A 24,843-nucleotide genomic window follows, 5' to 3' on the forward strand; every position below is an offset into this window, starting at 1 on the left:
TCAGCTATGCTTCATGGTTTGAAGTCTCGATTGTAGTGTTTCGGGATGCTGAACTAAATTTCCATTGGTTAACTGATTAAACCACTTTAATTAGTATCAACAGCAGCAGAGGCTGAATTCTGCGGGGTCTTCCTCATAACACTGTCAGTGGAAAAGGAGTAATGTGGCCTGTTGGCTCTATCAACTGTTAGTTGGCGTGAGATCCCTCTAGAGGGAGATGTCCCTCTACAGACTGTTTTTTTGTGCGTGTGCTGGAGCAAGACCTATTCAGTCTCAGCAAGACACCAGCTAGGAAATGAAGTCTTAGTCTTGATTAGCAAACCAATTAGGAGTATTCTGTAAACACAGGTGTGGCTGGTCACTAGTGTAGAAAATTTATAGTCTTGTTTGATAGGATGCATTGCAGGAACCAGCGTTCTAGTCTACTAAGCTTTTGGTCTTTATTTGAAATTAAAGGCAAGGCAATGACTGGACCGTAATGTACAGCTGAACTTCCCAAGAATAAGCTTTAGGATGCAGCTTCTCTATCTTTACCACTATTTTGTGTGAAATACCCGTTTTAATCTTGGTATCCAATAGTCATTTTGATGTTCTAGCATCTATTACTCAGTGGCTCCTCCCTGTTTAAAATAACATTCTGCATTTCTTTATATGAAACAGTGCCTGCAACACATACTACAGACCCATAAGATATATGATCCGATAAGATTAGGCCTTTGTCTATGTTTTGTGAAACTGCCAAAACATCCAATGCATTAGCACACTGCAGAATATTTAGAGCAGAACTTGCAGAAGTAGGTTCTGCTGGTAATGAATTGACAACGCTAATTCCTGGAGGCCAAAATCTGCATGCCCCTTCACTGACATCTGTTAACTAGCTAAATCTGTAATGGGATATTATTGTTCATTTTGAAATTAATAAGTATATTACTGTCTGTATTTACTGGGAATGTGACAGCTACTTAGTTGAATTGATACTTCAAAATACTACCTTCTTTTGCAGTCTGAGACACAGTCGTTACTTGGTTCTGTTGCCGCTAAATAAAAAATTGCAGTCTTATTTAAAAGGCATAAGTTGAAATATTTTTTCTCTTAAAATCAATAGTACCAGAATCCAAAATATCTGGCTATATAAAAACTGAAGCAATTCAGGTATGTTTTTAACAAGAAAACAAATTTATTGATTTTAAAAGACAAGACACAATTTTGTTTTGAAAAACACAAGAAAGCTAGCCTGAGTTCAAGTCTGAAATATTCAGAAAAATCCTACTGTCTTTAGTATGTTCCAGTCATTTTTTTAAACAACACACTAAAAGTTAATATATATTTTTATAATTATAAAAGTTCCCCAGTTATTGTACAGTACACAATACAAATTGCCCACAAACTATTATTTAGCTCCTGCCAGTTTTGAGAGGACATGATATACTAAAAGATTTAGCATTTCTCACAAAATCACATCAGGAAATACGTATTTACAAAATCAAATACATTATACAAAAAAACCATCACGTTATTCTGTAAAGATGTCTTCTTTAAATAATTAAAAAGTATATTCAACTGTAGTCCAAAAACTGGAAAAGAACATTACATTATCTCACACATACAATCTACAAAAAGTTGCTTACCTCATTTACATAATATATTCAGTCAACTGGAAAATAAAAGTTTGAATATGTCCTAGTGTTATGATGTTTCTGTGCTGTGGGACTGAATAATGTAATCTGCCACTTACTAAGTGAAATTTAAATGATGGCACTTAAAAAAAATACAGTATAAAATAAATGCAACAAAAGAAGTTTCCTAGAAGGTAAGAAGGCCCTGAGTGATGACAAAATTACTGATTGGTAGCTCTAGAATTAACCTAATTAAAGTTTACCACCTCAGGCACAATTTTCCAAGTTTTTGAAAGGCACTCAAAGTTTAACAGCCTCATTGATTATTAACTGTAAATCCAAATTTTCAGTGAAGATGAGTGGAAATGGGCAACTTGCTTTGGTACAAAGTGATATTTTCCTAGCATATTTTAAATTGCTTAATTGGGTTACTTTAAGATGGATATTTCATGTTTAAACACAAGGCAATCACTTTAACATTGTATTGAAGGAAACTTTATTTGGGGAACCCTTTAAGTATTCTTTGCGTAAAAATCTCTTGCTGGTATCAGTGAGTCAAAAACAATTGAACTGAGTTCCTGGTAAATACCAATCCATGCGAGGTTGTTCCTCCGAAGCCTAAATTCCTCTCACAGAGACATTTATTATTTAAGAGTAAAATTCATCCAGAACTGAAAACTCCTCTAACATGTTTGCACCATAATCAAGAAAGTGCTTAAGAACATATAAAGAACATTTTCCTGATTTAGATTTAAGTGAGGCTCATTTGATGCTCATAGGCTTGTTCCGGGCCTTCTTTTTACAGTGAATTTCAGCCTTAATGAGCAATCTATAAGAACAGTTCTTACCAAATAATTAACTACTCAGGGCTTCCAATCTCAAAATGCTAATTTAATTTTTCAACAGGAAAAGAAACAAAAATCAGAATAAAACAAGAGTTAAAATGATCACTTTCAAACTAAGGCATATTTTACTTCAAACAAACACTAGGCAGTCACTTTGTAAGTGGCTTTTACTATTTCTTAGTTAAACTGGTAAATCAAACTCAGGTCTACTGGCACATAAAATCACTAGCAGCAATGATCAAGGCATGCAAACTCAGAAGCATTTACAGTAAATTATGAATAAAAAAAGTTGTTAAATTAAAACCCTTTGAGTATTGCATTTATGTTAATTATGCATGAATTAACTGACTAAAAATGTTTACAACTTACTTGCACTATACTACTGACATAATTCCGTTAAATAACTTGAGACCCCTTTTTTTTTTGCCCTCAGCTAGACTTAAATAAGTACAGCTGCACTTAGCGTTTGCTGACTGATTGATATTGCAAGAAACCAGTAGAAAATGTATTGTACTCTCACTTAGTAAGGTGGCATTTCTATCTGTAAGTTCAAAGAATCTCTACTTGCTACTACACTTGCTCCCTTGCTTTTGTAAGCAGTATTCATAAGAACAAAGGGGCTCTTTAAAATGGCAAAAGGCTTGTGCAATTTCTAGGTTGCTTTTAAAATTCTGACATTCAATAAGGGCCACCCAAACCGTACCCCTGTAGATGAAGATGTATAAAATAACTTCATCTTTTAGCTAGTCATTATTGCAGTGACTGAGTTTTTAAAGGAATATCAACATAAGTGTGCACTTTTTGTTCTTGTTTATCAAAAACACTGCCAAAAATTTCAATGCAAACATATCAAATATTCTGCAAAATTTATTCTTCTTCATTAAGCCTTCTTTTAATCCTAAAGATTCTCTTTTACAGTACCAGAGTATTCCAATACTAACCTACCTCAGGAGATTTTCAGAATAGTCTGAATACATTTTCTAAGCCTTTATCTTCTAAAGGCATCTTAAAGTAGACAACTTCATATATGTAGAAACATGTTTGATTTTCTTTATATATTTATGCAATTATGAAAACAAGGGAGCTGAACTACTGTTTTCTATTAGACAGTATATGTCAATGGCAGTGCATATATTGCCTACATCTATTGAGCCTCCTATAACAAAACCATTCCTGTATAGTATGCAAGTATTTACTTTAAACATAATTTTAAAAAATTCTACAACACTATCAGCTATTTCAAAGTATATGCTCAATGGACTAATTAAATTATCTAAAAAGCTTTGTTCCCATCATGTTACTTACAATGCTCAAAGGGTTAATGCAAGGCATTATATCAAATTAATTTTCTAATACTAGAACTAAGCACTGTGTTTATGCTTCTATTCCAGTTTTTATTATTTGTTTGTCTCAAATCACCAAACAAATTAGCAGAGATACTATAATTCCATTTATTGATTTATTTTAAACCATATACAAAAAGGATGTCCTGTTAGAGACAAGGGCCCAATTTTCAGAAATTCATACTGCTCTCTCAAATGAATGTTTTAAACCAAAAAATTATTGTTGTATAGTTATATTACTAATAAATCTATTTTTCATCAGCACTTTTATGGCTATCAATGGTTGTTTTAATTTTGTAAAAACATTCTGCATTAAATTGGATAGCAGTGCATTGCTAATATAAAATTTTTTTCTAAACAGTGCAGATGTCAGTTAGCGAGAATGACAAAGATAGCAGATCATTTGTCCTACAGAAAACAAGGTGAACAAAAGAAGTGTTCCTGGTATTTAAAAATACCTCACTTTAAATTATATTTTTATATAGACCTATACATTCCTGAATGACAGAACATTATCTGTTTTCTTATTTTTGAACTAAAGGCAGTAATGCTGTAAATCATCATTTTATAGGTAAATTATTTAAAATCTGTTTTCCAAATTTTTATGGAACTTTTTTAAAAGACGGTGCCTAGAGCATGCTGCAGTACAAGAGGAAAACACGGAAATAATTGAAAACAGGGAAAAAAAAAGCTTTAAAACTGATTTAGCATGAGAAAGATGAAAATGTACCAACAAATTTTAATAAATATAAAACTTTTGAAAATTGGGCCCTGTGTTTTGAAAAGGTAGTTCAACAATACCCATTCCCCAACACTGTTCACTGTGCCATTTGTGCTAATGAGGGAAATGCCTCTAAAATAATTATTTTGGATTCCATGTCAAGATTAGATAAAACACATAAACCATGTCAACTCTCATAATGTCTACCCTGTGGATACATGCTACACCTCTCCAGAGCACTAACAATAGACTTCAGAGCTGGTATGGCAATGCAACCGCATGCTACACATTACAGAATATGGACTGAGGTATTCGTATCTCTGTAGTTTAATGATTACTAAACTCCAACTATTAAATAGCAAGAGTGTGCAAAATGTTTTATCTAAGTGTTTGATTAAAATTTTAGTAAATGTAAAAATAAAACAGAAGACCCCCTAAATCTGTAAGTATATAACGCAGCTTACAGTAACATAGTTCTAAAAAACTCTGGTAAAACCTTTAGAATTTAAGCATAGGAATACAGACTCCATTCAGTTTTCTGAACCCGGGATAGTTCCAATTTGTTTTGATAACTCATTGTTTTTAGAAGCTATGAAATACATTCCATTTTTGTATTCAGATTTTTGTTCAGTTTTGTTTTGCACTTTGTGAACACTGAACAACTGAGTGGAATGGAGAGCTAAATAATGAAAGATACTCAGGTCCCACCTTTTTTAGCAATCTAGATTTACCTATTACAATCATACTCTTTTCTCAGCAACAACAAATCCAACATTAAACCAAGAAAGGACAATAATAAGAAAACATTATAGGTCCATCAACACAAAAATTGAAACAAGTACTACAGTATTAAAAAAAGCTGAAAATGAAAAAAAAGTTGAATTATTTCGCTTTATTTTACTTGTAAACATCTTATAATGCACAATGAAGGGGAGTAAATATTTATCACAGCTTAGTTTTAGCATTTTTGGTGAAGGGTACAGATGTGCTGATTTCCAAGGGAAAATCAGGACACACTGAGCGATATATGTGAGAACAAAATCTATAATGAGATTCAGTGCATTTATGAGTGTAGAAATAATGAATATAAACCTCACTTCCACTTTTTACTGAGGCAAAAGCCATCTACTGACATTAGTAGGAATTATGACTACATAGAATGAGCAGGATGGGTTCACCTCCCAATTCTGCAAAGGAATTAGAATTTAATTTTGTACACCAATAATGTTAGGACATTTTAGTTGATGTGCAGCTGTATTTGGAGCGTATGTAAACTCTAGCAAAAAACTTGTTTGCTATAAATACGCTGTTCATTTTACATGCTCTTCTCCCATTTGGTATATATGACTTTACAGTCATTTTCAGACACACTAGATAAACCAAAATAAAATAATTCCTAATTTTCTTACACAGTCTTTTCTGTAAAGTTGATATTTTTGTGCTCTCCTTCACTTTTTGGCTTATTTATTTCCAGAATTTTAGTGTAGCAAATTCATGTGTCTGCATAATGAAATGTTTAAGAAGAAAAATTTGAGTTGTTTAATGTCAATTAATATGGTCTCTATAAACTGTCATTCTTTAACGATTAAAATGTAATATCTGGCTGATACCCCACAAAATATAGAAATTGAAAACATGCACTGCATTATGTACCTGCTCATTTATTTCTTTTTAATTTTTAAAATTAAAAGTAGGCAAGGTTTTAGAAAATATATAATCATGCTTGGGACTATGGTCAATCTATTTTGACATTTGAAGTTGGTATTAAAGCTAGTTTTGCTTTCCAAATTCCCAAGCAAATTTTATTTGTAATAAAGTGAAATCCAGCTAGAAATCAGAAAAAATAGGTTTATTGTCATTCTAAGAGGGATATTAAAATCATTTAATAATAAAAAAATCCTTTTATTCTTTTGAAGGCTATGTAACCTGTCCTTAATTCTTAGGGAATTTGAAAATGACAGGCACACCTTGTTGAATTAATTTAAGAGTTAAGAATAACAAAAAGTACTAAGTCTTAGCTTCAGTTCTGTTTAAGGCACCATGTAATAGCCGAGGTACAATGATCCCTGATGTACATTCTTAAATGGCAATGGTCCATCTAGCCACCTATTCAAATTCTACACAATTGGGAATAAGTACAAGTGAGGTGTGCCAGTTACACTGCCTTATCTAATTTTTGTAAAAATTTAAATCCACTTTAACAACAAGGAAATATTTTTGAAAGGAAAATGATGCAGGTTGCTACATTCCTTGCATTCTATAAATCATCTTTTCTAAGAGCAGCAGATTGAACCACTAGTAGGAAAAGACCTGGAATAGAAGAAAGTCATCCAAATGGAATGTTTTCCTGTATGTCCAGTTCAGCATAAGTAGCACATACACTTAAAATTAATAATAATAATAATAATAATAATAATAATAATAATAATAATAATAAAGTCACTTCTTTTTTAGCTTCAGTTTCTAATAACTACATTACCACTCAACAGCCAAAAGCACCTGTTGAGTGGCCCCACATATAGAATCAGTAGTCTTCAAAACAGAGGAACTGGTATGCAAATAATATCTGGAACTGTTGATTTTAAAGGAAGCTTGCATTGTTTACATGATGGTCAGATAATTAGGTACGTTTATGACGTACATATTACCACATTCTGTTAAAATTCTGTCATTTAAACTTGCTTCTTGCTCACAGAAAGAAACTATGAGATCTTCCCAACCCTCCAGCATTATTACAAAAATTCCCCCTGAATGCTCACAATTTTATCAAAATAGTGTCTTCTTGTTGTCCAATGAAAAGCACCTTTTATAACAAATTTGATACATCTGCTGTCAAATAAGTATGCCTCCAGTGTAAATCAAAGAAAATAGTTCTTTTGATATTTCACAGAAGTGCATCTAATTAAAAACTTATCTATATGAAATAATCATCGTAACTAATAATTAACATTAAAATATTTTTAAAAAACTATGAAAAAATTTAAATTATTATAAGACGACAAAAACATTAACATTAAGCTTTGCAAAAATCTTCCTTGCATTTGATACTACGAAAACTCTTCATATTGAGCGGCCAATGTAAAACGATTCTGTTTACAAAAAATCTCTTTTTTTATTTAAACAGATCTGGCAAAATACATACACCCATTCCATTTAACAACTCCAATAAAATAATGTTCAGCACAGCTAAAATTTGACAACAGTCGACCTTCAGACTTATTCTCTTTATTTTTTTTTCAGATTAAACCCAAAGGGCTAATGTAATGGGGTGTGTGTCACTGGGCAAGATTTCATATTAGACCGCAGTATATGTATTTCCAGTAGCACTGCATTGTCGGATAGTCTGGGTAGTTGAAACAATGTGCTCATTATGAATTGGGTTCAGGAGGTTCTGCTGTACTCCACTCTCAAGCACTGGCTGCATGCAGCCAACCTGGAATGCCTGGTTTAGCTCTGTTTTCTCCCTCTTGGCTTGTGGCTCTCCATTTTCATCCAGCTCTTCATCTATTTCACTTTCTACTTCACTGCCCTCATCTGCACAAACAAACCACCATGAAACTAGCATGAAGGGAAAAAATTCTAATACAAGGGCCTTTATTTTGCAAATAATAGTTGAAATACAAAAATACAGGGAAGACTAGCAATCTGATAAAGCACAAAATGAAAATATAAAATTTTAATGGAAAAAGTCAATGATTATCTCAAATAGGTAAACAGACTCTCAGTGTTGATCACTTGAGTTATACTCTGCTGATACAGAGTGTGGAAAAAACAACTGCAATCTCAAAAACGATTTCTGACAATGTTAACTTCATATTGCAAAATGCCTCTTATCTCTAAGACCTGATGAACAAAAGAGTTGTTACTCTTAGTTATAGATAGGGAAACTGAGGTGAAAAGATTTGGGGTGACCTGACCCCAGATTTTGACATACATTCTTATACTGACTAGTTGAGTGATCTGGGGTCAAGTCACCCCAAATCACTCAACTAGTCAGTATAAGAATATATGTCAAAATATGGCATGAAGAGGTTATAAGGAACTCATTTCTTTTTGTCCTCTTCACTGTCAAGTTATCTGACAACTACTTGCATGCAATTCTGCCTTCTTCACTTAGTAAAACATTTACTACAGATAAACATACATAAGCATACTCCTGTCTTTCTTCCCACAGCTGTTACCCTCCTCTGTCCTATCAGATACAACTAAAACCTGTGTAAAAATTTCTTGTGTCAATAGTAAACATCTTTAAAATATATTGTTATTTTAAAACAAACCTACAATATTCTAGTCATTATTATAAGCTGCATATTACATAGATAGCTTATTGTATCCAAATAATATATTAACATATCCATATAACATATACATGCACTTTAAAGCATGATACAGCTCTAAATTCTGTTTTACTGTATTTTTAAAACATAGGGACTTGTTTTGCTCAAAGAGACACATTAGTTCTATACAGAATTATACGCTGGAGAGATTAAAATGCTTACCTTTATCCATATTTCCAGGGGACACAGCATTTAAATCGCCAAACTGCAAAATAAACAATAAAAAAACTGGACACAGTCTTAGGCAAATGTGAACTTAGAGTATCTGTGATGGAGCAGATCTGTGCTCCACTGGTTTGAGGCTAGCATTCAAACGCAGGATCTTGGCTGCAACCACATCCATAGTACAGCAATTCATTTTCCATTCCATCCTAGTCTTGTGCTTATTAAGACAATTATCACTAAGTAAACCCTGAAAAATTAAAATGGGGAAATACAAACTTTTTCAAGATTACTTCATCAGGGCCTTTGTTGCTTGAAGTGAGCTATTTCTGTGTTGTATAAAGCCATAAATTATGACAGATACCCGCTCTGAACTGCCAATATTTTAACAAAAAGCTCTTTTTAAAATTTCCCAGAGACAACTTCAATGGTGCTGGAACAAGAATGACGGTGTGTCACAGTGTTGCAAATCTACCTGTAAGGTAGATGAAAGGCCCTGCTGAGAAAGGGTTACAATCTGGTAACCGATTTACTTACATCAAAAAAAGACCTTTTAAAAAACGTTGCTTACAAGCTAGATGTACAACCTTTCTCCCTTTGCTTCCCTGAATCCTCTAAGTTTCTCTTAAATAAGAATCAGCAGAGCAAAATGCTATCAATGAATCTCAAATGAAAGGAGTACATTATTTAGAGAAATACATTTCTAACCACAAATGATGATACCCTTCTTTTTTCGGGAGAATTTTGCCAATACCTGTGTCCAAAGCTGGGAGAAAATTTGAGAATGCTTTTCTCAGCTGCAACACCAGTTTATACTGTCTTACAGTGTTTGTCAGACCATAGTCTTACAGTGTTTGTCAGACCATAGTCTTAGATTTCCTCATTTTATTTCAGTCACAGTCATTGAATACACAGAAACATGAGAAGACATGCATTTAATGGGCATTTACTACTTCTGTTCTGCCCCTCTCACCTCCAAAAGTTTTGGGTTACTTACTTCCTCATAGTATCTCCATCTTCAGTCTAAATAAACTTTTTAGAAGACCCTACACTACATTTGTGTCTAAAACATGCAAAGTCTGTTAAGAAGCCAAGAATGTAGTAACTGTATATTTCTGTAGAACCTTACTGCAAATATAAGAAAGAAATGAAGCAAGGTCACTAAGCAGAAACACTGTTATTTAGTCTTTCTGAAACACGTCATGCCACATGATATAAAATCATTTGATAAATAAAGCTGAGATATTTCCAATTTCTCTTGTAAGTACAGCATCTATTTATAGTATTTAATGAGCCTATCAATATATCTTGAGAGTAGAATGATACCTGATGCCAAATCAACTCACAAAATGACCTGCAATTTATTGGTAACATAGACTATGATATAGTGACTCCCAAGTGTAAAAATGTAACAAATCTGTCCTATTAACTATCTAGCCTATTTTCAAATATATCCATTTTCCAGCACTTTTGAAGTGCAATTCTTTGATGACAAGTCATGCCTTCCTCACCCTCCACTCAAAATAAAAGGTTAGATGAACTACTGGGAAAAAAGAGGGATGAGATAAACTTTGCCTTGCAAATGCCATAGATGAGTATAAAAAACTGGTTATGAATTGAGACTCTTGTTCTATTTTTTAAACCAACAGTTTTTGAAACACATGTATGAAAATCAACTGCGTTGCAAACCTCTGTGTATGTCTGTGCTGGTTTTATTACATGTATGTGAACAGTACCATACAAGCCAAGATTCTGCACATAAGCCATGCTTCTCAAGTCAACGGGGGTACTCAGCTCACTTGTGTTAACATTTGTGTGGGAATTCAAAACGAGTGCAAATACATGTAAACAGATCCATGTAAGCAACACTTTCGTATTACTCTGTTCTTTTTTAATTTTCACATAAAATATTCAGTTCTCAAAAACTGGAAAAGGTTGTAAGTTGATCAACATTTTTCAAACTGTGCACATGAATCTGTATGCAGATTTGTAAAGAAGCAAGGTCATTTGGAAATAATTGGTTGTTAGAATGCAATGTGATTTTAGTACTCTGACAATAAACCAATGAAACAAGTTTGAAACTGTTGTGTGTATTTGTAACCCAATCCACTGTTATATTGCAGAACATCCTACAGCTCCACGTTTAAAAAATACTGAAAGACATATACCCAAATTCATCACTAAATCTATCAATCTAGTCTCTTACATATTATCTTACCTCTCCCATAACTGCAATAGGCGTCTCTCCTGTTGCCTGAGCAACACGATGTTCTACTAAGTAAAACATGTATTCATCGTAAAGCAAGCGGATCAGATGAAAAGAGCCAAAGCTAGCAGCACTGCGCAAGGTTAAATCTCGAATCACCATTGAGCTATTCAAAAATAGAAAAATATATATTTATGTATTATATGTCATAGTAATTTTAACACTTATCCATGTAGACCTTTCACCTCAAAACCAATATTCTCAAAAGCAACATTATCCACAAACGTCTGATCTATGGTGTCTTCGGAAGGAGATCTCCAGGAAAGGCGATAATTTGCTTCTCTTCTTCTTCTTGGAAGGTATTGTTGGACACCACATTACATAAGAAATAGCCAGATTGTTTTGTTTTCAGTTCTTCTTTGTTTTGATATATGCATAACTACCAATACTTGAGCATGTGTAAAACCTAACTTGAAAAAAACTTTGTTGAAAACTTGAACAATAGCGTCTCTTGTGTCCACCTTCCCAATACAAAGGTTTTAATTGCTATGATTTTAAAACTTTGAAACTTAAAATTACAAAAAGATAGGCTTGTGTGTACATATTATATTGACAAATTCTGATATCTTCAGCAAGTAGTTGCTACAGTCATTTTCAAGGAATGAGGTTTACTCTGATAACTGTTTCAATAAGCAGCTAACATGGAATGCTTGTCTTAATGTTCTTTTCACACATTAAAACCAGCTTTTGTCTTCCTTATCTAGTAAACATAGATACCACAGTGTTTGAATAAATAATATTAAAAATAGCGGCTTAACAATTCAGTAGTTATTCAATCCAAGAACTTCATATTATGTTTCTAACTCAGGACAAAATTCCACCTGCATTCATTTGCACATGGCCTTCAAAACAATAAACAAGGATCATTTAAGTCCCTGATGATTTGCAAGTAGCCCCAAGTTCAAGGTTAACAACAATAATCTTCTGAAAAAAACCCCATGTTTTTCACGACTTAGCAAGCAACTGTTTGATATTTACATCTTTCAACTTCACTACAGTGAACTCAGTAAATAAGAGAATAGTTAGAATGTTTTAGAAGTCTATTAAAAACTACCTGTAGAAAGACCATTTTAACAGAAATTGCCGTGCTGCTTTAGGAAAGCTGGGTCTTCCTTCATATGGTTTCAACGCTTGCATCATTACATTATCAAGCCAGGCAGCCCACTGCTCCAGAGTGCTCTGCTGTTGAAGAGTCATCTTGAAATCTGTTTCTAGTCTCTGAACCATGTTGTCATCACACTGGCACACCCAGGAAGCCTGCTCCTGTTACAACACAAGGCAACTCTTGAATTAACAATATATAAGCCAAAGCACAGAATGTAATTCTGTCTCAAAGATTAAGCAATTCAAGGGATGAAAAGGACAAACCACACTTACTAGACAAACTAAGAAGCAGTTTTTATTTTTATGTCTATCATAATTTTGTTGAAAGCAAATGGGTGGGAAAAGCATAACATATAAGAGCAGACACAATAAAGAAATGAGAACAAACAATAGAAATGACAAAAGTATGTTGTAGTTTTCCACATTCATTTTCAAAAAAGGCTTCTACTTTCCTCATTCATCACTTTTCTACTGAAATATTTTGGACTTGTCAGTTTTTTTCTGGAACAACAGGCAGGGCAAGCAGGAAGAACAATTAAATGGGGGCTAACGTAATAAAAGAAGGAGCAAGAAATCAAGTGCAAGGTTCCTTTTGTTCTGAAGAAGTTAAGCTTAAAGACAATTTCTGTTATATCATCTTATAAAAGAAAGCTTTGCTTGAAAGAATTGTTTTGTTTGCTGACTATAGGCAGTAATAGATTACACATTACTTAAAGTACAACATAAACTGCACACAAATGGAGAAACACACTCTGCATACAATAAGCAATTTAGTGACTGTTAACCAAGTTTAAATAAGGCTAGCTGGTCAATTCAGAAACTAAGAGACAAAAATGAAGACTCACTAACTGCAAGCCATGTCCTTAAACTCTAGCTATCATATGCCAAGTTAACACCTCATTCACAGGCTCTGTATCTATGTTAACATATTAAAATACTTAATATACTGTACCTTTGGTCAAGTACTCTTGACTAACTTTTGTTAAGATTATTAACAAGTGCGTTAAAACACTCGTTCACAAGGAAAAAGGGCAAACACAGAACTACCAGTAATCTGGAACATTTCACTTTTCTGGGCAAAAGGAAAAACATACTTTTCCTTGGAGGAGCAGAAACATGGAGAAATTAAGCTTAGTGAAAATATAAAATTACATTTCATAACTAACTGGAAACTAGTTCTAATCTCTTCTAATCTAATCAATTACTCAAGAAATCTTGTAAATTTAAGCATAGGCACTTAGATACAAAGTCTACTAATGGTATTGTCTTTGAAATAATGAAACAGTCTCTACTAAAACCAATGTTGTGCATTTAATAGCTTTTAGAGACATTCAGAAACTACGCTACTATCTGAGATCTAATATAATTTATGCTATTACTAAGATGTGATTCATGGTACCCATTCCAAGAATGTATTTGCTGTACATTTACATAGAAGTTGGAAAAATATGTGCTCTTCAAGACAGTAAATGGAAGCAGATAATGGTTCTGAGCTCTTACTTTCCTAAAGTGTAAGCTGTCACATTTGGACTGAATCACTGCATATATGAATCAGCAAAATGTTCTTACTTCACTTTCTTGATAGAATAATGACAGCTAACAATAAAGTTCAAAATCATAGAGGAAATAACACTGTTGTTTTTTTTTTAAAAGGCCTGTTATTTAAAGCTACATTTTACCTGAACGTTGGCAAAATCAACACGGTTAAGATCATTGAGCATCTGGTTGATTTGAGAAGTATTTTGAAGCACAGCACGAGCTGCTTGAGCCAGGTGATTAAGAGATGTGTATCTTCGCAGAGTCTGGGCAAAGGCACTTACAGCGGCAACCTATGAAAAAAATTAATTTATTTTTACATATTGTACTCTTTATCTGTAGATTAATTCTACAGATTGAGTCTTTACCTTCATTTTAATATTCTATATTAACGAGTCCTCATAGGTGAATTATGTCCGTGTAGCAGATCAAATAATGTCTTCCTTATAATTTTTTTACAAAGCTTATTTACTCTCCCATTATTTGATGCTTGATGCTAAACATGAAATTTAGCAATAAAGTTAAAATGCTACTGCTTTTAGATGCTACTGCCCACTTGGTTTGCCATTGCAAGAATAATACTGCAACAGTTTTGTCTACCTTGGTTTGTATCATCCTCTGTGGAATATTGTTCATGGCATTTGAAAGCCAACCTTCAAGGCTTTTTGCAAAATTGCGAATGGCTTGGGTCAAGGCACCTGTACATCAAAGAATAAAAACAGAATGAAAAGAAAGCAATGTACCTGTCTTGAAATGTTTTGCATTCTCAGTAGTTACGTACTCAATGTTCAGGTCCGCTGCTTTTACTTACTAAAGGACAAATCCAGTCTAGTTCAAAATGCCTCATTCAGATATAGATTATGCAATAATGACTTTAGTTCTATTTTAATAAACAGTTCTGACCTCCTCACCTAACAATCTTTCAAGAAGTTTGTGACCAGTAGTATTGTTTTGGGCACTCCTATAGAAGAACATTAGTAATTGCATCAGTTTTTGTGATGGAAATTTCCATCACAAACTTTCAGCTTTCCACTTCATCTAAGCACCTCCTTTAAGAGCAGAACTCTGGAAAAAATTCCAGTTATTGGAATACAGCCATTTCCTCAAATAAGCCCAAAGTAACCTTAAGCCATGTCATGGTGCTGCTTGCTTCAGTTTTAAAGAACAAAATCCCACATGCAGTTCTTACAGATATCACTAATAAGTAAGATGTAGGAGTGTTCTTCACTAACTGAAAGTGAGATTATTCAAATGGCTGTGGAATCTGTGTGCATTTCTGTTTCTTTACTATAGCACCCACAGAACTGCTGAGTGGCTGACAGAGATTTAGAGAGAAATTGAAGAAGCCCTTACAGCAATCTGCACTACTCAAAATACAAGTTTTAATTTTTCAAAGGAGGAGTACAGGAAGTATTTTTCCAAAGAACTGATCCCGGAAAAAAGAAAATCCTATCTCCTGAACAGTAGAAGCCTCACTTTCCCATACCTACCACTTGCTCATTGACATAATAGCATCCACTCAGATGGCTGCAAAAAGGAGAAGACAAAAAGAAAAAAACACAGATTTCTAAAGACTAGTAGAGAATGAATGCAACTACAAAAGTGAAGAGGAAAAAACTAGAAAGAGGAAATAATATTTATTTTCAAACTATTTTAGCTACATGTGAGAAGAAACAGTCTAAGTAAAGATTGACTGGATTCTGTTTATAAGGCTCGATACTCTGGTAGAGTAAGAAATTAATGCTGATAGAACTTGTCTTTGAGAAATGCTCTTTTACCGTTTGAATTATTGATGATTCCTTTTTTAATAAAGCTTTCTACTAGCAAAGTAAATTTACTAAAAGAAAAAACGTATTCTTCACAACATCTTTTTCACAGGTCTTCAAATTTGCAGTGACAAGTGGTAGAATACATATCAGTAATTTATATAACTGACCACACATTTGGATGCTTAGCTGAACACGATTTGATCTTACAAAGTATCTATATTAGCTGAACACTCTATGGTAACAGTTTTTTTTCCCCCTTCAGGTTTCCACATGAAGAACAAGCTTTTTTCTTCAATCCTGTCAATCACCTAGCTGACTTGTCCTGCTTTGTAAATAATTTCTGTGTGTTTAATAATTAAGTGTGTATTCACTCCCATTTTCTTACCTATAGAATAAGAAAATGCAAAGTGGAAGGAATAATGCAAATACTATATGAATGATACTTAGACATTTAGGGAAAATATTACTGCTTTTTCACTTATAATTCGCTTATTATTCTTTTTCACCCAACTATATATTACAAAATTATTTGCATCACTGTAATGCTGATCTCCCTGAAAAATAAATATGGAAAAGCAGCTCAGACTTCAAGAAAGGCCTTTAACTAGGAAGGAAGAGGAGCAAATGACAGGAATTCTAAGTTTTGAAGAAATGAAATATCTAAATTAGATTATCAGGCATCAGTATTGTATAGAACAACCATGAATTTCTAATGAGTTTTGGAGATATCATATAAAATACAGAATTTTTCTCATACTCCATCCTTTTAAGTACGCATCTAGCCATTACCAAAACCTTAAGTACCTACATCCTCAAAGCCTTCTTTTAAGTTCATCTGGCTACCACAGAAAAACAAGAAAACCCTTTCAGAGAATCACATGATAAGTATGGTGCAAAGTAAATGGCCTGAGATAGTTAAATGTTACTAGACACACACCAAATGATGCTGCAATGGCAGTTACTAATAGAAAGTTTGATTTGGATAAGCACCTAAAAAGCTTGAGTTCTCAGCTGAAAACCCTCCGACATGCAAATCTCATAAAAACAAGGCTTTACAGTCTTTCCAGTACTTTGAATTTTTGTCTGCCTGGAATTGTGTAATACAGTGTGGTAATGTTTTTAGCATAAATTCTCCACCTATGATAGAAACTAACTCACAGGCAAGTTTGTTACAGTCCATTCTGTCACTTGTGAAGGTGCCAAAAGTCCATTTTAAAACGTAATAGCTCTGGTCTATCGCCAAAGACATTAGATAATTATGGTCTTTATTCCTGACTCAGATGGACAGCACTTCACTTTTCTTAGGAAAAGGAGTTTTGCTGTTTTATTCACAGCAATTCCTCATTCATTCTGTGGGCACTAAACATTTCAGTTTACAAATTTAACACAAAGGTTAAAAATAAAACAATTTTTTCCACAATGGTCTTTTTTTTTCCTCCTCCAGTAATATCTATCACATAGCTGAGTAGGACCGTGACTTTTCTAAAAGAAAAACACTGAAAATCTAGACATGAAAAAAGATAAACCTTAAAAAATCATATGCTTACTTCAAGCACTTTCCAAATTAATATTTTTTTCCTACTTTGAGCAGCTGCTGTCAATCCCTTTCCATTTACTCAGGAAAAAAATCATAAACATGCCTTTGATGAAGCATTTACAGTCACCTTTCCTCTACAGAGTCTAAACTTTCCTATTAACTGCTGTTTTCCCACAGAGGATGATGAATTTGTCTAATTCACTCAGTTTCACTGTTGTCATAGCCAACCATTAAGCACAACCTTAGGCCTTCCTCTTGGGTCTCTGTAATGGCTAGAGATAATTTAATTCAAAAGCAGGAATTAAAAAACTAATAATATTTTAAATATTTAACAGTGAAGAGGGAACATGTATGGCCCATCATAACAGGACAGCTGACTAGAAAAAGCCATTTAGCTAGCTGGTCCTAAAAATAAAAATAAGAAAATACATTAGCTGTCTTCCAAAGGTAGCTCAGTGGGTGGACTTCTGAGCAGAAAACCACTAGACTGTTCACAAAATAGAGGCAGAAATCTCTTGGTATAAATTTGTCCTGGATCAGATGATGTGTTTACATCAAGAAGTCTGATAATTATCCCAAAACAGGAATGTCAAACACAGTAAGTATCAATTATTCAAATACAACTGGTAATTCTAGAAAGAAAGAAATAGCATGAAAAGGACCTGATGCCTGTAGGTATTGATATTAAATGATTGTGTCCCATTTTCTTGAAACCCTGTACTGGCAATGCCCAATGCATCTTATGAAACAAGGCAGGAAGACACCACAAGCTAAGGAGCTATCATATAAAAACTTCTTTAGAGACTGCCAGGCTGTGCAGGAGAAGCAAGTGAAAAGCAAGGCCAAGAGCAGGGTTGATGAAAACCCATGTCTGCACCACCTTTTTATTCAGAAAATAATGTGCTTTTAGAAGAGAAAATTTTAATTCAACCTATTAAATGTTGTAATTAAATTTGTGGGTTTTTTTATCATTGCCTGTTCATTTGTGATAGACTATATTACTCTAAAATCAATATCCTACCTACTTGCATCGTCATTATATAGAAAAGTAAAACATCAAATATAAACTAATGCAAAATAATTTACACAAGTAATGGTTGTCAGTAATTGCACGTGTTTGAGAAAACATTTTTCCTTCATAGATGAAGGAAATGCTACATAGATGAAAAGATAAATTATGTCATTCTCTACCAAGAACTTACTCTTTCCTTAAAAAAAAAGTAAAACTACCTTTGTAAATGGCTGACCTTCAGATTTTATATCTTTCCAGTTCCAAATGTTTTTTTGTATCATACATAATTTACTAAAGCCTAATTTTATTTCACTGACGAGCAAAAAGTCAATAGAACTTTTTTGCAAGGCAGTACGTGCAAATATTCTTATGGAGTACTTATTACTGCTAGAGTTACTATAGCAGAATAGGTGTTCACAGCATGACTAAACAGCTTTGTTAGCTGCAAAGCTACTTAAGGCCCTAATTTTTTAAAAAATATTTATCCAATTTTTTAAAGTGACTACTGTTTTTTCATGGAAAGTATATAATATGTAGGAGTTACAAGGCGTATAATGGGTTGCTAACATGATTTCTTTATAATATTTAGCATAGCATATGTAATACAATACATGCTTTATAAAGGAGTTCAACTTTCTTCACATAAATTCACTTTCTACCAAAAATAGCCATAAAAATACACTTCTGGAGCAACGATGGATTCTAGTAAAATTAACTTTGAAAAGAAAGCTGTACTCCTGGTAATGGTTGAATGGCCGGACGGTTACTGACATACATGCAGGATGTATGACCGAAAAAACAGTAGACTGGAATAATAAATTAGACCAAAAATTTCTGAGCTAATTTTTCATTGCCTTAACAGTCATTAAAATTGATTTCAGCAGCCACCAACAAGGAACAAAAGACTAACTGTCCAAAAATGGAATCACAAAGATCATACACATTTTTTTCAGACTAATCAAAGATTAATATGTAATGTTTAAACTAAAACCTACTGAATTTAGTGGAAGAACTGACTGACATTAGTGCACATTGGCTCAGGGCCACAGGACTTATGTCTAAGTCTATCAGGTAGTCTACAAACAGGGTGAAAGGAACACATTTTTACCTGAAAATGTATCACACAGAGAAAAAAGTACCTTTAATATTAAACTATATCTTGAAAACTAGATCTTTCAGCTGCACTAAAATCCTCAGTTACTTTTAAAATACAAAGCATACATCAACTCTCAGCACAACTTCCTACACAATAAAATTAAGGATAAATGATACACAATAGTTTCCTAACTTCCAAGCTTATTCCTAAAGCTGCCCTGTGAGGCACAAGACCACCACCACCACCATACACATGCATGCACAAAAATCCTCACAAAATGTTTCAGGTGTTCAACTTACTAGGAATAGGTCTAAGGACATCAGGAATGAGAATCTCCACCAAAGCCTGGTACATCACATGGTCACAGTTACACATCCATTTCAGAATAGACTCATTCTTGCACAGAGTAATCAGCTTTGCTTTTGGAAGTCGACTTTCTATTTCACTCAGATTGCTGGTGTGAAAAAATGTAGCAAACGAATAAATGATAATGCATTTACAGCAGGTAAAAACCTGCAATGGGTGTTAAAACGTATTATTTTATAAAGCAGTAAAAGAAGAGAAACATTTACTGACCTTGGTTCAGTAATAGTAGTGCCATCAGGTGGAGCAGAGGGAGAATAGCGCCAGAAAGTTTGCCACAATTTTTCTATCAGGCTGAATTGAAGATTCACTACCACATCCAGTATTGCCTGAGAAAATAAAACATAAGTACAGATTGTCTTCTAACCAGCTTCCCCCCACTCTCAACTCCAGCTAGATCTATAGCTTTTTTTCCTTCATCAGGTAGTGGAGCAAAGGCAAACCGTACATTTCTCAAGTTATAAATTTCTGTTTTAATACCTTTGATATTCATAAATCATCCAGCACTATAAACTGGTGTGCACAGAGACTTGAGGACTTGAGTAAGGACAAAAGCACATGGATGGAAGCCTCCAGAAATGAGCATGGCCTATGTAAACATATTAGAGGAATTCACCCAAAGAAAATATTTAATGCTACTGCAAACACAAAGGAAACCTGCTACTTTATTCATTTTCATAATTCAGTACAGGTTTGAAAGCACCTTAAAAAATAATTTTAAGAGACATATTGTTCAATACCAAATGTGGCTTAAACACCTCAATGTTTCTTTAAAATGAGAAAAAAGTTACTGCTTTTAATGTAAAAAAAAAGAAATTATAATTTAATCTGATTTACATTTCCTATTGACTAAACCAAAGATCTGCTTGTACAATCTGAAGTCTAGTTTCTCTAACATTCTGAAAACTTACACATAACTACATTTCATTCTCAGTGTCTATTATGTATTACTTTTTTCCCCTGTAAAGGGGACCCTCCAGAAAAAACTTTTTACTAATGTCCTTTCCAATGAAACAAGCAAAATACCCTGGGGGAAAGTTACATACTACTAATATGGCTGCTATATATTTGGCATTACTGTCTTGTACTGACCTTCATTAGAAGTCATGAACTTTAAAAAATAAATGGTTTATAGAAAATACCTCACAGTGCTCTCGATAAAGACTCTGCAGTGATTTAATGTCCTCAAAGGTAGTACCATCAGGTAGAGAAGATATTTCAACTTCTCCAAACTCTGGAAGTACTCGAGATGCATCTGTTTGCATAACAACATAATTAAAGAGGGCTGTTGTGAACAGTGCCAGTTATGGTATGATTAAGGAAAAAATTTAAGGATGATACAAAGAAATAAATTCCAAAAGGTCATTATGTTCAAAGGCAAAAATCTTTCATATTTGTTGTATGTTGAAATTGTAAACAAATTCAGCCAGCATTTTTTAATCAAAAAGAAATATAAAATTATTCTTGAAGACATTAAAAAGATGTCATGTACGTAATACACCTATGTGGAAAAGCTAACACACACGTTTTCAGAATATTACAGGATGAAGAAAATATCTGTGTCAGTGTATGAAAGATTAATCCTTGAATAGTTTTTTTCTTGTTCAACTGAAGAGTTTCTAGGTAGCCAGGTATAATGGGGCTTAGTAAATTCAATATACATTTTTCTTTGAAAGTTACTAGACTTTCAAATAGAGCCAATGTGTGCTTTTACTATTGGTCACAAATGTTTCCAAGAGACAAGCTGATATAAGAGAAATATGCTGGACTGAAAGGCACCCGGAAAGGAAGATTCAAAACATTTTAATGCTACCCTCATGTTCCAAATTATTTCAGTAACAGCTGAATTAGGCCAAAGGATTTGGTGCTTGAAAATCTCAACCAAAAAAGCCTACACCTTCTACAATAACACAGCCAAAGAGTCTTTCTACATAAACAAATAACTGAATTGCCATTTGTTTCCATTAGTGAGAATACATGCTTAGCTGGATCAATGATCTACAACTTGGACATTTTATATATGAAATTTGGGGTTCTAGTTGAAACTGTTTTGCTCTTTCCACTTATAACACTACAGTACACTTTCAAAACAGCCCACTGGATGGCTAACCTGTAGTAGTAATGCAATGCCACCCCCAACCCCCTTTTATGGAATAAAATGCACTGTTATGCACATGCAGGGAACAACATTCATTGCAGGAATTGCAATATGCATGTCTAATATAACTTTGCACAGCAACTGCATTGATATTTACATAATATTAAATACATCACACAAATACAGAATTTGCGTATTTTTTCCTTTTATACTTACATGATGCATAATAAATATTACATAAAGCTCACAACACAGAATATGTAATTAAAGTGCCTTTTTGTTCTATTCTAAGAATTTTAAAGAGGGCATGATAACTTTAGAAGCAACTACTGTACTTGTGTGACTTGATATTCACAGTGATAATGAAGTTCATCTTACTTATTTATACAGCAGTATAAAAGCTGCTTTCATACCTAAAAACTGTTGATGATGTTGACTTTGGGCAATTACAGTTTGTTCAACAGATGTGCCTGTCTGTTGACCACTTCCTGTGAAGCCATCTGCAACTCCATCCACTTTCTGCATAGGCTTATACCTACAAAAATACCAAGTACAAAATTATCCTTTCTGTTCACTTCTTCATAAGTAAGATCATATAATCTATGTTCGCTCTGATTTCTCCATCTCAAAATAAAATTTTGAGGAAAAGTAACAAAAGAATTTACATATTTTTATTTATTTTGTAAATAACAGAAGAAACAAATACTAAGGAAGTTAGAGCATTAACAATGCATTACAGAATTCATAAAGGTGATATTACAGCACCACTATCAATTTCTTGTGGAATTTAGCTCAGGAACAGCATACCATAAATAGAGCTAATTTCACCAAAAGGAATCAAATCTTTCCCTTTCCAAATAGCTTGACCTCCCAATAATTATGTAATTCAAAAATGGTGTTTCATTAACTTAAGAAGAAACAACACTACTGTCTGAGGATAGTGAAAGACTTTTCAATTCTCTCATAAGCATAGAAGGCCTGAGAAAGCTACTTGGAAACCTAAACTCTTCATTAGTCAATTCTCAGAGTCTTTTATAAAGGACAAAAATCACAATGATACAAATGGGAATGCTGGTTTGGATGGTCAAATGTCTTGACAATCAGCCTGACAGGCTGAAGATCATTCCTGTCATTTCCAACACAACTGAGAATTTACTCTGTCCCAGATCTTAATGGTAACATCTTGGACGCTTTGCACTTTTGAAAAAGAATTGTAGCCACTGGAAAGGAAAGTAAGACAAACCCCAAAGCTAAATAAAGTGTGTTTTAACGATCACTCAAATTGGAATTGTGCAGACTGTAAACCTCCATGCTGACTTCAGAAACGTGACAAAAAATTCCACTCTCGATGCATTACTTTGAGAAGCAGTTTAATCAGTTGGGAACATTTCATTTTGTTTCCAGTAAACATAAACCAGCATTGTCTCATGTAATTACTGAGATTTTACTTTAAAAGGAAGTTCCCATAAAAAACATGGGTTCAATATTTTAGGTGTTAGTGACATGAATCTAAATATACAATAACATAAGACAGACAGAAAGTACACTTTTCAACAGAAAGACTCCTGGGCTGATTAACAAAGAGTTTTATAACTTTAGGAATTTCAGTGCTTGGGAAAAAAGAAGATGCCTATACCTGTCCTATCTCTTGGACATTTATATCAAGTTTCACTTTCTGTAATGGTCCAGTGTAAAATCCTATGACTGCTGAAGACAATAGTGAAACTCTAATCAACTTTAATAAGGAATAAAATTTTAATCTCTGGCATCATGATAGCACTGAACTCTTCTGGATGAGCTTGTTATTACTTGATAAATCTACCTCCAATCCAGGCAGTTCATCTGGGAAGAATTCTTAACTTCTCTCTCATTATACATTATAATTACAAATACAGGCAGAAGATCAACTTCTGGAAATATTTGTAAATCTAAACCTATACTTTAAGATCATTCCATTACTTTCTGCAAAATGTATTATTTTACTGACCCCTCAGCTCCTGAAATAGGATTCAAAATGTTTTGGATACATAAAAATAACACTCCTCTCAGAGTTTTTCAGTTATGCAAAAAACCTTTTAATTAAAGTATAAAAGCCAACTTAATCCTTTGGTGCTAGGAATCAGGATTATCCACCTACTTACTCCACTGTGCTTTACATAAAATGTGCTGGCAAAATTCTTAATTCTTGCACTGTGACAGGTAACTCATCACAGGAGTTAACCAGTTTCAACAGCATTAGAAAATCACTTCCAAAATGAAACCGAAGAATGAAAAAAAGAAAAAAATTGTTTTTCAGGAGCTTCAGATGAAACATAAGCAGACAGTGGTTAACAATTTTAGATCTGCTGTCTTTTATTTAGAAGCGGAACTTTGACAGTTTAGACATCAAACAGCTCTCCAGAATTCTTTAGTTAAATTCAAGCCATTTTTGATGCATGGAAAAAAATAGTTACAATTTCTTTACTGGTAAGAAGGTACTGGCAAGTTATATTTTTTAAAATTATCCAGACTTTTACTCTATTTCCCTATTTTACTCACTACTAACCTACACCTTATTTCATTTTTCACGCTTTTCTTTTCTTTTAAATTACTAGGTGCTAGGAGACTGGGACCAAAAAATAGTAACTGACCTTACATGAATATTACAGCTTTCTAATGATACTTGATGCAGAAAGGACACCATTTGAATTTTATATAGGTTAGTACAAACACAGTAAAAGTTTGCAAAGTTTTTAGTTAACAACAGACATTTTCTCAATTTGTGCAAACCTATGAAAATAAAAAAAACCCTAAACCACTGAAATCAGAATATGGAATCAGGTAATTCAGAAATGACACTGAATTATATGCTGGTCTCACTGTGCAGTTAATTTAGAATACAACTTCACTGACTTCCATAACCTAACTGTGACATAATTTCATTAACAGAAACTTCCTCTCTCCCTGCAGAACATGTGCAGCAAACAAACCATATTCATTAATAAGATAAAGCAGAAAGGGGATGTATAATGAAATGCCTGCTTGGTTTGAAAAATGCA

At 33.5% G+C, this 24,843-nt stretch overlaps 1 protein-coding gene across 3 annotated transcripts in view; it reads right to left on the bottom strand.

Moving 5' to 3' along the window:
* Positions 1 to 1,153: 1,153 nt before the first annotated feature.
* RFX3 (regulatory factor X3) overlaps positions 1,154 to 24,843 on the bottom strand; it is a 128,770-nt gene continuing 105,080 nt past the window's right edge. For all 3 annotated transcript variants that reach the window (XM_069776863.1, XM_069776862.1, XM_069776861.1), the window contains 10 exons: positions 22,219 to 22,340; positions 20,850 to 20,962; positions 19,921 to 20,036; positions 19,644 to 19,798; positions 14,531 to 14,628; positions 14,074 to 14,223; positions 12,345 to 12,553; positions 11,243 to 11,396; positions 9,025 to 9,067; positions 1,154 to 8,059 (listed from right to left, as the gene is read on the bottom strand). In XM_069776863.1, the coding sequence (XP_069632964.1) occupies positions 7,821 to 8,059; positions 9,025 to 9,067; positions 11,243 to 11,396; positions 12,345 to 12,553; positions 14,074 to 14,223; positions 14,531 to 14,628; positions 19,644 to 19,798; positions 19,921 to 20,036; positions 20,850 to 20,962; positions 22,219 to 22,340 (1,399 nt within the window). In that variant the 3' untranslated portion in view covers positions 1,154 to 7,820. The remainder of the gene's footprint in view (positions 8,060 to 9,024; positions 9,068 to 11,242; positions 11,397 to 12,344; positions 12,554 to 14,073; positions 14,224 to 14,530; positions 14,629 to 19,643; positions 19,799 to 19,920; positions 20,037 to 20,849; positions 20,963 to 22,218; positions 22,341 to 24,843) is intronic.

Source organism: Haliaeetus albicilla, chromosome Z, assembly GCF_947461875.1.
Source record: "Haliaeetus albicilla chromosome Z, bHalAlb1.1, whole genome shotgun sequence".
Classification (NCBI taxonomy): Eukaryota; Metazoa; Chordata; class Aves; order Accipitriformes; family Accipitridae; genus Haliaeetus; species Haliaeetus albicilla.